At 38.6% G+C, this 15718-nt stretch overlaps 1 protein-coding gene across 1 annotated transcript in view; it reads right to left on the reverse strand.

Moving 5' to 3' along the window:
* aff2 (AF4/FMR2 family, member 2) overlaps nt 1-4489 on the reverse strand; it is a 169061-nt gene extending 164572 nt beyond the window's left edge. Inside the window, exon 1 of the mRNA XM_079480599.1 lies at nt 4355-4489. Within this exon, the coding sequence (XP_079336725.1) occupies nt 4355-4407 (53 nt within the window). The 5' untranslated portion in view covers nt 4408-4489. The remainder of the gene's footprint in view (nt 1-4354) is intronic.
* Nucleotides 4490-15718: the final 11229 nt, after the last annotated feature.

The following is a 15718-nucleotide window of genomic DNA, read 5'->3' on the forward strand; positions in this document are numbered from 1 at the left end:
TAGAACCGATATAAACCAAGCAAATTAAAGGTAAAGGGGCATTTTATGGGTATCAAGAGACCTCAAATCATGCAGAGATGCGATAGACTTGACACCCAAGGAAGGACTTATCCATATCAAGGAGGCAAAATATCAGATGAATGTTTGGACACCACCTATCAACCGCCCTTACAACCCCAATAAATATGGTAACCACCATACGACCCTGGCATTGTGATAGACAACATATAGTAAGTTGTATAGGTTGACACGCACTAAAACCGGAAACATTTTTACAAAAGAAAATCGTGTCACGACAAACCAAAACTTGTATATTCCTTAATGTTTATTTCTGTCCACATGTCTTAAAAATACTCTACCCAAATGTGCAGACCCGCCGTCCCACTAGAGGAACTTGTTAATTGTGTGCCGAACTCAAGGGCAGCGGGTGGCAAGCCATCACCTTTTGTCTCACTGCATAACCTGAGCGCCGTGCCAACCTTGCTGCTTTATCATGCCACAGCATTTGGCTTTCTTTTTGCAGGTGGCAAAATGAGGCCGCGGGCACGGTGCTTGGCAGCCTGCTCCCTCAAACAGCATGCCAACTGCCAGGCCTCCTCGCTTGTGTGGCGGCCGCAGAGACGCGCCGGGCACAGCCGGGTTTGGCTGCCTTTTCAAGCCGGGCACAAATGAGATTGGCACCGTGCGCAGCTCCTCGAGCGAGTCGTGTGATATATAGTCCCCAGCTGTGGTCAAGGTGGGAGCAAGAAGGCAGGGGAAGCTGGGAAATGCGTTAGATGTGTGCCACGACCACGGAGAATGCTCGATCCCTGTGACTAAACAGCATGGGAGCGAGTACAGAGAAACAGCACACAATGTGCCGCAGAGTGGACACAACGTATCGCAATAAACCCAAAGAAAGTGTTATTTCACGGCATAAAAGAACATTCTGTTTGTCACACTATGAGTGCCCTAGTTTCAGGAAAACTGTCTGAATTTATCAAAATAAATGCTTCATTAGAGAGAAAAGAAGTTGGTTTGGCAATGTGAATCATGTGTTTGTTTGTCTCTTTTCACTGATTTGGAGAATCTAGCCAACATTTAGAAGCAGTTTTTTCGCTCAGCTAAGAAAACTGTAAAAGTTTTGTTTTGACATTGATATTCTTCAAACGTTCTGATCTGAAGTGTTCAAGAGATAGTCACCCAAAACTGAAAATTCTTTCGTCCTTTACACACCCTCTTGTCATTTCAAGTAGATATTATGAAGACTGTTGGTAACCGAAGAGCGACGGTTCCCTTTGACTCGCGTTGCGTACAATAGAAGTGAACGGGCGCCATAGTTGTCTGGTTACCAGTATTTTTCAGATTATCGCCTTTTGTGTTCTACAGCACAAAGAAAGTCATAAAAGTTCGAAATGACGACAGAATTTTCATTTTGGGATGAACTATCCCTTTGAAGTCACACGAGACATTGTAGATGCATACTTATTGAATAATTCAAAATTGAGTCATTAGTGGTTAAAGCAAAGATTAAAATGTGAAAATCTGCAACAATCTTACTTACATACAATGTTCAGCAACACTGGGATCACTGTAATGTTTGCATACTGAATGGACCTTGTTGCAGGCCGAGCGTCATATTTTAACACCATTCTTTCACCGCCTCGCAAGCACTAGTATTTTCTTCTAAAAACCTGAAATCGAGTTTAACTTTCATCTTCTTAAAATATGCCATATCCGTCTGCCCTTTAATAAACTTTAGATTGCGAAAACTGTAGAAAACATCCATCAAAAAACACGACGGGTTTTTCTGAATACGATTCGCGTAATGCTCTTCTCCATATACAAAACAATTCCGCCGCGTCGAAAATTTGGTTAACTTCTCATTCAGAGACAGTATGAGGCTTTGCCCGTTTTAACAACGGGATATAAAAATGAGTTACTGGGACAGAAATCCCTGCTGAGAAGGGGTGAGTAACGGAGAAAAAGCCACAGCCCGAGTCATTGAATAATCCCTCTTGGTATTACTCTCAGGGCGGCCGTAAAGTACGGCCAAATGAAAAGAGAGTCACAATAAAAGTCTGGGCCTAATTACAAGGTCTTCTAAAGGTGCAAACCTATAAAATATAGCCACATAAAGACTAATTAACCATATCTCCGTTTCTTTAATTCACACACACAGATACCCCACCGAAGTTGACGAAATGATTCGCCGACGCTCCCCGAACGGGGAAAGAAGAGCAAACGTTGTCGGAAAATAATGGAACAACACGCTCCAAACACATTTGACTCCGTTAACGTGAAGAGCCAACATAATTGTGGCAGCTATTCATGTCGAGGCTATTACAGCACGGTAAACCACGTTTCAATACCCACCACCTCAGCGGCTCCCACGGTTAACCTTTGTCTGCAAATAAGGTGCCGAGCTCATTTTGCACCTCACTGAATTTCGCGCCAACTAATCTGACTTGATTACATCCAACTTGTGTTCCTGTCCAAACCAACACACGGGAGATCACATCCAAATCAATACGATTCCTAGAGTGCTGCCCGGGGGCCTTCGGATCAGGATGCGAGGGGAAGCGGGCGTTAAATACAAAGCCTGCGAATTAAGTGTGCATTATTTTTAAGCACAGCTTTCCCAGTCAGTGAAACGATCGAGATGAGCTGCCTTTAAAAAGCCAGACCACGCTAACTTATCACACAAAAATGGCTTTTTAAATACCCTCATAAATATTCACAAACTTAATGGGTAGCTCAGGGTTATGAATGTGGCAACAACAGACAAAATTGCCACCACCGCGGAAGCAATAAGCAACCAGCCCATAGCTGTTCCTGTGAGAGGATGGTTTTAATATCCGAACTGAGCATATAAAAACAACCTTTAACCTTCACTTCTGTTGTAGTATATAAAGGCTATGAAATAATCAGTCCAATCTACTACTTGAATACAAAAACTCAACATGACAACGTACCGTCACTTCAGGGAAAAGATCCATATTTCATAAAGCATCTCCCCAGACAACAGCGCTGACACAACACAGCACTTGAGTTTGGCGTGATAACCGGTTATATTCCTCATTTATATTCTCACAGGAATTATGGATGGCGGAAGCGCGCCCGTCCTTTTTAAATACAACGAAAGACCTGACAGGCTCTGCACGCAGAAAATACAGCGGCAAAATCGTGTGTCGTCCCCTAACAAGATAACGCACCGGCTGAACGACTCGAAACCTTATTTTATAAACCCCACTGCTGCTGCTGATGCTGAGGCTCTGTGACTTGGCACGCAGGAAAGAGTGTTAAAACAAAAGATGCGGAGAAGAAAGAAAAGAAAAGTGCATTTTGTTAACAAACAAACAAAAACATTGCAGCTCAAAAAAGGTTCAGTAGAAGCCAATAAATGAAGATGCTTTTTGTTTACACCGCAGACGTTCCCAATTGTTCTGCTGTGATGCTTTGCATGGATTCACACTACATGGGTTCCTATACTCCGCCACATGGTGGAGATATAGAGAGCTTTACAAATTCAGCATTTGGGACGGACAATTATGTTTAGATATAAATTGCATTGACGTACGGTGCCTTCAAAACAAAAGTACACAAAGATGAAAATCGAATACACTATGAACTTACTGATAATAACAAAATAATCGAAATGGAGAGCAAATCCAACAGGCCTGTCATGCAATGGCCTTTATATTAAGCTTCTACTGCTTAAAACTTATGTGTCAAAAATGTGAGGAATTGCATTTACACAATTAATGGATTTAACATAAATATCTGGCAACACTATCAGTAACTGTAATTCATTTCAACACTTATATTGTTAACAACGTGCACTTAATAGTGTAAATGTGAATAGTAATTACACTTATAATACTCATTATTTACTACGTAATTGCATAGTGACGTGAAGACGTAAACTGTGAACATATGACTTGAATAGAACGTTTCATTATACAGGCAATAATAATAATAATCATAATAATAACGCAATAAAAGACCAGTTAAAGACGTGAGAAAAGACCCGGCATGCTCTTTGTTTCTTTATGTAGTTTCCGACAGAATAACTCAATACTACTTTATCAACACAAAGCTTTCCTACATATCAAAGCACACAGAAGTGGGGGCAACACTGAAAGTCTGCCCTAACGAGACAACATCTCTGGTCATCGCAAACGCGTCGCGAGCGCGCGTTCCAAACGCGTCTATGAAAACGCCGTCAAGGCAGGCAGCGCGCTGCGGTTTGAGACGCGGCCGCGATCATGCGTCATAATGCGTTTCAGCCGTATTTCGGAATGTGACCACGTCAGATCGGCGTTCTCAATCAAAAGACAAGACATACATGCGTGCGTCAAACGCGCAGACGTACCACTGCTGCTCAAGCTCCCAGTCCCTGAAGAAGTCAAACTCGAATAGGTCCATGCTCGCTGGGGTTCAGTGAGATGCCGGTGGCCGCGGTGGTGTCCCTCACTGACGCGCGGCGCAGCTCGCACTGCTTCTCTCCGCTCGGCGACGCGACGCGCAGCCCTGCGGAAGGCGGAGTCAGGGGGCGCTGGAGGCGGTCACTCGCGCTGAAGGAACCGGCGCAGCTCCACCTGTGTCAAACACGAAGCAGAAGAAGTAGACTTGCCCTTTAAAGCTATTTCAAACTCATTTGTAACATATTTTATAATAAACATATACGAAATAAATTCACCAGTGTGTGCTTGTTTTGTCCGAGACGAAAGTGGGCCATTTTGATTTTATTCTACTCCTTGAGTATTACAGTTGAAAGATGATCATGATAAAAACCATGTCATATAATGTGACAACGTTAATATGTTTTTAAGTATAAACGATTTTACTAAATATAATAATGATTATAAATGAATGAATAGGCTACTCTGGTGCCCTTTCTGAGTCTGGTGTTAGTCATATTTAAATGATGCCAATATATAAATTATTAAATCGAATTAAAGTAATAATAATAGTCACAATAAACATTATGAATATAAAATATCACGATTACATGCTAAACCTGTGATAACATTGAAAATTCATTGGTTTGATTCAAATAAAATAAAAAAAATATAATAATATAACTCAATCAACCTTATTACACTACTGTAGGGTACGTTTTTTCCGGATAGATCATTTGGTGAGATAAAAACAACAAACTTTTTATCTGTATACGAAAGGCTCTATATCCCGGGTTACTTTTATTATATTATAATCAATTATCCAATATTATTACTACTGAAACAATCATTCTCACTATAGAATTTAATTCTGAAAACATTTTCATCATTTGTGAACAAAGTATTTGTACATACACTACTGTATGTACTGTATGGCTGCTTTATGGTTCCATAAAGAACATTTATGTTCTTGTGTGTTGCGCACAATGTTTCTTTTTAGTAGAAAAGAAGGGTCAAAATAAATATAAACGCTTTGGGGAGCGTTTTCAAAAAGTACCCTTTCAAAAAGTACACATTTGCCTAAAAAGTGCATATTAGAACCCAAAGGTACATCTGAGCATATTGGTACCAAATGTATCCGTATCTGTTCCTAATGGTACATACGAGGACCTTTTTAAAAGGGTACCAGTGACAAAAAGGTACATATATTGACCATTCTTTCTCACAGTATGATGACTGTGTTTTATATTATATTTGGAGTTGAGATAGAAGCGAGATACATTTATTTAATCCGTAAGATTATAACTTATGTTTTCAGCGCTCCAGTGTATCAGCAACTGTGTCACTGTAGTTGATCTTTCAACCAATATATTAGTGTGACACATTTGCCAATAAAACTGAACTTTTAACAAATGACCATTATAACAGTTCTGAATAGAATCAGTGTTGCAGCAGACATCATGTGCATCTGCAGTCAGATACATCTAAACATAGCAGCTTTGCAAACACATTTTCCTTTAACATAATGCATGCATTATAAAGACATGCTATCACGAACGTGCATGATACAAACGATCGACTGGCATAGAGAATCTTAGTGAAAAACAGGCTCACATATGTTTGTTGTTGACATTATGATGATTTGGCGGGAGCCATATGGTGATCGTCTTCCGTCGGTACACGGCTACAACAAATTTCTCGTTTTGCATACTTTGCCCGGGGATGACATCCCAGAATTCATTGCATAGACTGGGAAACTGATATTAATCTTTCCTTGAAATAACACGGTGGGAGAGGAGAAATAAATTTCTGGGGCAGAATGGCTTTCCGGATGTTATACGAATGGATGCTTTGCTGATGGATTTCAGAACGGTCAGGCAGGACACAGAGGATGTCACAGTGCCTAACAATAGCTCACACTGTTACAATGCAGTTTATGCTCCTGCCACCTGCTCTTTACTAACAGTGAGATAAAAGCAGAAAGGATGAGACAGGCTACTGCCCTCTCCGTTTATAGTAAATTATAATAATATATATTTTTACACTGATATTGCATTCAGGCTTATTGGTGGAATCTTTGAACCACCCTATTGGAAATCACCTCATCTCTTCTAAACGTAATACTGAATGCCTAAAAATGACCCACATGGTAGCAATGAACTCCAAAGCTAAATGTACTAGAACAATGAGTGCAATAGGACAGTTTAATAGGCTATTGTGTGATTTAGGGGAGTTTGCGAGCGCACAGGTTCAGGTCTCTCAGGTGCAATGGTGCTTTTGAGAACTTTGAAGAGGCTTCTTAAGAAACAGCCGTGTTGGAATAAAAGAGCTCAAAAGATGAAGGAACGATCCCATTGGAGCATCTCTCTTGAACTTGAGTACTGCATTTTCGACATATTTTTATATATTTCAATAGCTTCAATCAACTAATAATGCCTAATTTGTTCATCCTTAAAGAGTAAAAATGCACGCAGGCTTAAAAACACAGCATTTCATTGAGAGATGTGTCTTCCATGTGAACACCCCACATCGGAACTGCTAAAATGGTTGAAATTGTCTCCGTCATGTGCTGTGATATATGACTTGAGAGATACTTCATCATAACGGCCAAAGCCACACGACTTGAGCCTTGTTCCTTATAATCTCATTGAGATGAATAAGAGAGTCATTACAGCTGTGCTGAAACGGTCTAATAATTATACCACTGTAATGTCTGTCTTGGTTATCTCCTGCCCACTGTCCAAACGCTTTCCTACTTGATCTTCTGTTTTTAAGACCTTGTGGTCCAAGAAGTTTGTGAGCACTTAAAATGTATGAAGTCAGTCCGTTGTACAACAAAATATATATTTATAAACAAACAACACCAGACTATAGAAAGACTAAATAAACTTAAAGGGATAGTTCAACCAAAAATGAAAACGATGTCATCGTGGACTCAAAATAAAAGATATTTGGAAGTATGTTACCAGCTTTCGGTTCTGGGACATCATTCACTACCATAGTAGAATATATATATATATATTTTTTTTGTTCTGTTGAGATTTTAGGAAAACAAAGTGTCCTGGGGCACCTCTGATCACCAGTGTAACTTTTCCTACTATAGTCAATGATGTCCCAAGAGCTGAAAATTGCGAACATTCTTTTAAATATCTCCCTTTGTGTTCAGCAGAACAAAGACACTTATACAGGTTTGGAACAACTCAAGGGTGAGAAAATGATGACCGAATTCTCATTTTTGGGTGAACTATCCCTTTCATTTTTCTGAGACATTCCTAACAGTAAAACCAACTTGGCCCAAGATGTTTAGTTAATGTACCTGTAAATGAGTTCAAGTTTCCTAGAACAGTAACTAAAACTATTTGATCTAACGGAACTGTCCAACTATTCCAAGTATATACTTTTTTTCCTATAACAAACATTGTGAATTGTCACTGTTACTTCAAATACTTCAAATACTGTCAAATGTTCAAACACATAAAAGCACTTTATTCCATCTTTATATTTTTTCATTACGGAAAAGCCTTAATCACTTTAAAAGTAAGCACTTATACTAACCTCGGGCAATACAACCCTCACAGAATACGACCTATAATTTTGTATTTTTTTCCTATTTTTAGAATATTCCCTCTATTATATATAGTATAGTTTAATCACTCAGATGTAAGTAGGGTCAGAAACATCTGAACGTACACAATACATCAATAAAACCTCAATCATTTACTCATCAACGATTGCACAGACATCAGCTTTGCATATTTTTATGAAGATTGTGATTATGCAACAGATGATTCTCAGAACTGTACTGAGGTGGAATCAAAGCACAGCTGCTTCACAGTTGGAGTTTTCTCACTCGTTCGGAAAAAGGTAAATAGTGTGACCTCATTTCAGTTCACTGGTACGTAAAAAAAAACAACAGTGTCTCAGTTATTTTCATATAATGGATAGAATTTTGGTTTTCGGCACACAGAAATAAAATCACAATCCCGCGACCAATCACGGTAACAGATTTGAGACACAGATATAGACTTGGCACTGAAACGTTCGCTGCTGTTTCAGCTCTGCTGCTGCAAAACGAAGTCTTCACACGTCCTATAAAGGCATCTATGTGACTTTAATCAATGGTCCGAGCTCACGCTATTGAATGCGGGCACATTTGCATATTCATTCATCTGAGTGTACTAAATAAAGCAAGGGTGTATTTGTTATTTTAAGGCCAAAAAAACTTTTACATATGATATTTTAATGAACGATAAAGGAACCGTACAAAATTGAAAATTCAGTCTTCATTTACTCAGCCTCAAGTCTGTAGACACTTCTTTGCTCTGTTGAATACAAAATAAGATGTTTTGAAGAACGTAGTAAAGCAAACAGTTCTGAGTCACTTTTGACTGCCAAGGTAACCCTTCCTACTAGTCAATGGTGGCCAAGAACTGTTTGGTTACAAGCTTTCTTTGAAAAATCTTTCTCTGTTTTCATCAGAACAAAGACATTTGGAACAACTCAAGGGTGTTAAAGATAAGAGAATTTTTTTTATGGGTGAACTGTCCCTTTAAGCAATACAATGACAGAATGCAGGGGACAAAAATCATTGGTTTAATAACTTAAAGGAAAAGTACACCAAAAACTGTCTTCATTTACTCACCCTCATGTGCTCACGAGATGCTGAGCATGTGACAAACCCTCATCTCTTCGCCATATTCCCAAAACGACACTGTAACATCTGTTCCTCTGATGCGTTTTCATCTGTGAAAAAAACTCTGACCTGATGCAGCAGGTGATCTCATAAATTACAGTCCGTAAACTTTCAAACTGACAAATGTGTTTGGCAAAGCATTTTCAGTTAAATGTTGAATCATGTTTTATTTCGAAAAATAACTTTTTTTTTAAAAAGTTTAAATGTCACATTTAACAGATTAATAAGTAACAGATCATCTTTTTTAAATGTCGGCAAAGCCATTTCAGATTAAGCGCACAAGCTACGCATATGGTCACTGTAAACCCGAATACGTTTAGTGTACTTCAACATTTTGAGGAAGTATTGTGTATTTGATATTTGAGTAAAGTGAACTTAAAATGTTCAGCTCATTCAACAAAAAAGGCATTGCACTAAAGTAGACTGAACTTTAAATAATAAGTAACATCGACTTCTCTATCAAACTGTGGATGTAATAAGTTGACTTTACTTACAAATATTTGTACAATCGGATTTCTCATTTTTTTATAAGTAAAGAAGTGTTTTAATTCTAAGCTAGAAGAACTCAAAAACAATTGTTGTCTGAACTTACTGATCAAGTATAACTAAGTTCTGCTGACTCAAAATCATTAAGTTAACTTATTACAATAGTGTTTACTTTACCAAGGAAATATATTGAAGTGGTTAAACTACCATTATGGTGATCAGTGTTTGCTTTAGTTGGGCTCTTGACACTTGCCTTCTATTAGCTTAAATTCTCTGTCAGTGCTTGTATGTGTTTCAGAAATAACACTTGCGGATTGATTCAAAAGAGATCTATAAAACTGATAGCTTGGATCGGATTTCAGAACAGGTGTCGATTTTTAATAATGTACAGAAGCTATAAGAAGGAGTTCCAGCTTTTTGTACTGACACACTTAGACATCAACACTCATCATCCAAACCTCAACAATGGTGACAATCGTCGAACAGATTCAGATAAACAGATCAACTGCAATGCATGCTGGGAAGGAGTTTTGTACTATGACGTTACCCAGCATGAACTTTTACTTTGTTGATCATCACCGTTGTCTTTTTACGCCCAACAAACGGGTTCCAGGTATCGTTGATCACAATAATGCTAGTCTGGTTACATCTGAACCTTTTTTAAAATTTAATTCAAGGGTTGCTCTCTACAGTTTTAAGTAAATGGAACTTCAGTTTTGAGTGCAGCAAACTCAATTTTAATGAGTAGATTGTACTATTCGGGAATACAGTGTGATCAAAAGAACGTCTCGAGTCATTTTGCTTAGTCTTTGTTAGTTTTATTAACTAAACATGTTAACAACAATTACCAATGTCTAGTCAAATCCCCATTTTTGCCAAATTTAAGAAAACACTTGCACTTTTTAAGTAAGGTACGCTATTTGATTTTACAGTGGTCACCGTATCCCCGTTCCACTGTGCGGTACGGTAAAGAACAGCATATACATTCTTCAAAACATCTTTTGTGTTCCCCGGAACAAGGAAAGTCACATGGCTTCGGATCGCTACGGGCGATTTAACGATTGTAGATTTTTGGCTGAGCTTTTTCTTTAATTGTTGCATTATTGCAGCTTGAACAAAAGGCACAACGCCTCTGAAGTCAGCCGAACACATTCGTTTGATGACTTCCCCTGTAACAACAACTCGGGCACTTTAACATGGATCTCCTATGAGTTCATTGATAATTGGCAGGCGCACAGGCAGCAGGGCACTGCCACATCAACAGCTCGACAGCACTCCTGCCTGCTGAGTGACAGATGTTAATTAGAGCCCTTTGTAAACCGCTGCTACGCTCAGCCTGAAACCATTTTTCCTTTTTCTCCGTCTCACGTGCGGTATGATAATAGATTTAATCAAGCACCCAGATTCAGTTAGCCGAGTCGGGTTTAGCTGAATTGCCTTGATCTCGAATTACCTCAAAGCATGATTGAGTCGACTAACACGACTCAAAATGACGTTTCCACACAAAACGAATGACGAGGTATTTTTGCTCGTGCATGCTATTGCTAAAGGTGATGCCTTTTCTGCGCCACTAATGGAATTGAATGAAACTGTAGCTGACGGTCAATAACAGTTAGTCCGAACCTTGCCTTGGCGGGTTGGTTGGAATGGTCAAACAAAATGTTGAGGAATGTTATATAATAGTGCCAGTGTTTACATTTTCTTTAGGAAAACTATCAACTAATGGCTTATTTATAGCTGGCTGGGACCGTTACGGTAGAATGCATTTGTATAAATAAAAACTATTGCACAATAATGAAAATATCTCTGATGTATCGCAAACGCTACATCTTTCATGCTTCGCATGTCACCATTGTTCTTTCCCAAGAGAGAATTTGATTGAACGGGTCCTTGAGTCATTTTCATGCATCCCCAGTAAATTCTGCAGATCTCCTGTTTTTTTCCTCTCCTGCTCTTAGACAGCAGCCATCCAGAATGTTTGAACAGCGCAGAAAAAAGGGAAAAGGAAACTGAAGTGAGAAAAGGGGGGAGGGTGTGCGCTATAATGCGGTGCACAAAACCGAAGTGCCTGTGGGTGATTTCAGCAGTTACTTCTCTTTGCCTGTGATAGTTTCTCAATAGCGCTTTTGTGCTCTCAATTGATTTGGAAAAATGGATAGAGGCTGTTTTTTGCTAATTGCAAAAGTGTCAAAGAAATGCTCTGATTTGGATAAACAAAGTCGCATGTTATGCAAAATTAAAGCTCGGTAAAGACACCTCGACTCATCTATGATTAATGCAATAGAAACAAGACAATTCGTATCTGTTTTACGAGGTGACTAACGGCTTTACATGTGTACAATGTCATGTGCTTTGTGGCAGAATGTGCGGTAGCCCCACAGTAATGTCGGGTTTGGGGGTGACGCTTCAGTCCTGCCATTTTTCAAACAATATTATGAATATTACGAGATCACCGCCTCGATCAATTTACCACCGTGCCAAATAGTTACGTTTTCCGGTAAAATATTGTGAAATGTGTCATGGTTTTACCTCTTTAGCTCGGCATGGTACGTTTTACATGAATTTAAAAGAGTGGCATATCCACAGTACACCGGAGAATATTGTGGTCTAACCTTACAGAAAACTTTGAACAATTTGACAATATGTTGGATATGCAGTTTCATTCGTGAGAGCTAGGGCATTCGTTTGATATATGACTCATCTACAGTATATTTAGAAAGTGTGTGATACAAATATAAAATTGAATATTATTCTAATGGTTTTCACAAAGTTGTGGGAAGACAAATTCAGACCTGATTATGTTCTTTTATGTAAAAAGAATGCAAAAATGCATGTGACTGTCAAGCTGAGGTTCAAAGCTTTTCAAAGATACAATGTATATCTAGTTTTGTGCTTGACAACTTAGAGGTTTGGTGACAATATTGGGCGAGGTTAAACACTTGGATGAAAACTAGAGTCCCAGCTATAATGCAACATGCCATGGATTGTTGCCAAGGTGTTACAGTGTGGTTGCTAGGGTATTTTTGAAAGTTTTAAGGGTGATCCTAGCTGGTTGACCGGTGTGTTTTGGTATTATGACATTATCATCCCTAGGTGGCTTATTCTTGTCCAAAGCTTAAAGAGTTTAACACTTTATCAGAACCCGAACCATAAAGCATGTATTAGCAATATAGTTTTTGTAGCGCAGTTAAATGCAAAAAAGAAACATACCAGAAATGATGAAGTATGTATGACAAATGAAACAACAACTGACATGCGCCACGTCGACAAGACTGAAAATCAAAATAATCTATCCGAAAGGGCATCACAAATTACAATCATCAGCCCTGTGATGTCAACATCGGTGACTTCCTACCGTGTGTTTGTGCGTTTGACAACGATGTGCATTATGAGTGTATACAGATGTAATCTCGACTCTATTGAGAGACATCAATTATTCGGCAGCGATGTCAGTTGGAAAAGCAGTGCTTTGTATCTGCCAGCCTTTCATTCCAGGCATCATCTGTTTGTGCCGAGTGGGAGAAAGTTCTCTGGCAGAAATAATGACCAAACAGAAGCGGGTCTTTGAAGACAGGAATCAAAGAATTCCAGCCGTTGGATCGGGGAAATTGATAATGACAGTGTTTTTCGTCAGACCAGTAAGATTAATCAAAGAGCCAAGGGAGAGGAGATGGAGAAAAAGAAGAAAAAGAAGAAAAGAAATGAAATAAATGAGGCAAACATTTCTACCGATCTTAATTTTTCTGGCGTGGACAGAATGCTTTATAGCTCTATAGGTGCTGGTTTTGGGTACAGAGAGAGAGAGCTCATTAAACTCTCGTCGGGATCAGAAGAGAGATGCTGCGCTCTCTCCGTTTCCCAATCCAAGATGGAAAGACACAGTAACACGATAGGACTGAATGATTACGGCCGTCATGTTTTAACTGGGGTCTCAATAGCATATACTGAGCAATCCGCATAGTAACATGCAAAGTGTAATGTTTGTAGGACTTTTTGTCCTACCCCGTCCAAGTTCCCCGAGGTACTTATCAAACCTACCAAGAACAACACCACATCAGAAATGTGAGTTGCACTTTTTTTTAACAGTACGTGTACCTAAAGTGTACTTACAGTGTACTTTCCAAAGAAAAGTACTGGGTAACTTAAAGTAACTATGGGAGAAGGTCAGGTTTAGGGGTAGGTTCAGGTTTAGGACCTGCTGATTTCATATTGGATATCATTCAACGTATATATTAGATCTTTAACAAATTTATAATGGTCATTATTACATTGAATTTAATGAAAATACAAAAAAACCTCACCAGACATCTGAGCTTTTATTGGATCGAGGGTAACAATTTATCTGTGTTGCAATGTCCAGTCTATAATTCTGTTCTATTTGATTCTATATTGGTTGAATTTTGTTATACTGAACATTGCGGTTGTCTCTCTTTTAATTGTACATTGCCCAATAAATATCATACATTAAAACTGTAGTTTTACATATTTATTTTTATTTACTTTAAATTTTACAGTATTTGTATGACGACACAGAAAATTGTCTTTTTTATTTTATAGATGGAATGATAATTCTTAAAATTTTAAATGTGTGTCGTTATTGTTATAGATATGCATATTTCATTCACCATTAGGGATGTTACAATATCACAGATCTCGTGTTATATCGCAGTAGCAAAGTTGTCTCAATTTTCTCGTGGTCGCATGACTGCATGAAACGATAGGTCGTCCGAGCCTATCATATGTTAGAAAAAATAATAGATGTTACCTTTGTCGAGGTCTATCTGGTGCAATTATTTTATAAAAATAGGTCATTTGACCCATCTCATACAATAACTCATACTTCTAGCAACAGTTACGATTAAAGGATAAAGAAAAGAAGATGCTTATGGCACGTTTCCAAGTCATCATTTGTCATTTAAAATATTGCAATAAATATCGCGGGTATTATCGTACTGTGAGATTTATATATTGCTACATCCCCATTTACCATCCATAACCTTATAATGAAAAACATGTTTTTACGCAAATGATTGTTTCTTGATAATACATGCCAAAATATGAGGTGTAGTAGAAAATGGAGGAAATACAACTTTGTGAAATCATTTATTTGGAAAAGACAAAAAAGACAAACTATAGAGAATCTTAATTTTATATATAAAAATGCATAGAAACCCCAATGGAAAGAAAACATTGACTGCATTTTATTATTATTTCTTTGAGTCTCATTTGTTTTTAATTTTCCTTTGTGCAAGTTTTATGTCATTTTTTGCAACGCCTCCTTAAATTCTTCCTCCTTAAATAAGCACACTCCAAGCACAACTACCCAACATGCATGCAACATTTTTAATACATCCTCAGTAATATATTTGATGAAGGCAAACATGTCAATGTCCGACATCTCTTTCAGCCGCTATGTCTGAATGCAAGAAACATGTTTATAATTCAATCTGCAGTCCGGTGTTAGTCCAGTATAGTGCTCTTCGGTGTCAGAGCCGATCTGACAGGCAGAACTCCCTGAACAGAAGTCGACGGACAGCGTGACCTTTTACCAAGTGCAGGGGATAAAATAATCTGCTGTCTGTGGTAATAAGCCATCTGGACCTCTCATCCAGCCACCATCCCACCTGAAGGTCCCATCAATCTGCTCCGCTCCTGTCGAGGGGTGAAGGTGGGAAACTTCTACCGTAGTAAACTCATTCAGGTCTCGTGCACACGGCAGCAGGCAGGTGCACTGCAAACTACAGACCTCAATGTAAAAAATGTAAAATATTACAGTCACATTCCTGTTTCAGAAAAACAACACTTTCAGATTGATCAACATATTCCCTCAGATGAAGGTCTTGAATGTGTAGTTTATCCAGTGTGAGGGTTAATCCGTGTGATGTTAACTCTGGTCTTTTTGGTTCAGATACACAGTGCTCCCTGCTGGAACGCAGAGGAAATTTATTCTGATGGGAACTGAAGGCATTTGTACTGTAACGGTGACACAAGTGATCCCTATCCTTTTATAGCTTTACCGAGTCATTATTGCAAAATAACACAACCGAAAACTCTCTATATCACTGCTGTCATTTATAGAACCACTCCCATTTAATACACGACATTGAAAATAAGACTCGCCGATGTCTAGCTACTAAAACAAGAAGTTAATAAAAAA

The sequence above is a fragment of the Barbatula barbatula genome, assembly GCF_947034865.1.
Source record: "Barbatula barbatula genome assembly, chromosome: 18".
NCBI classification, from domain to species: domain Eukaryota; kingdom Metazoa; phylum Chordata; class Actinopteri; order Cypriniformes; family Nemacheilidae; genus Barbatula; species Barbatula barbatula.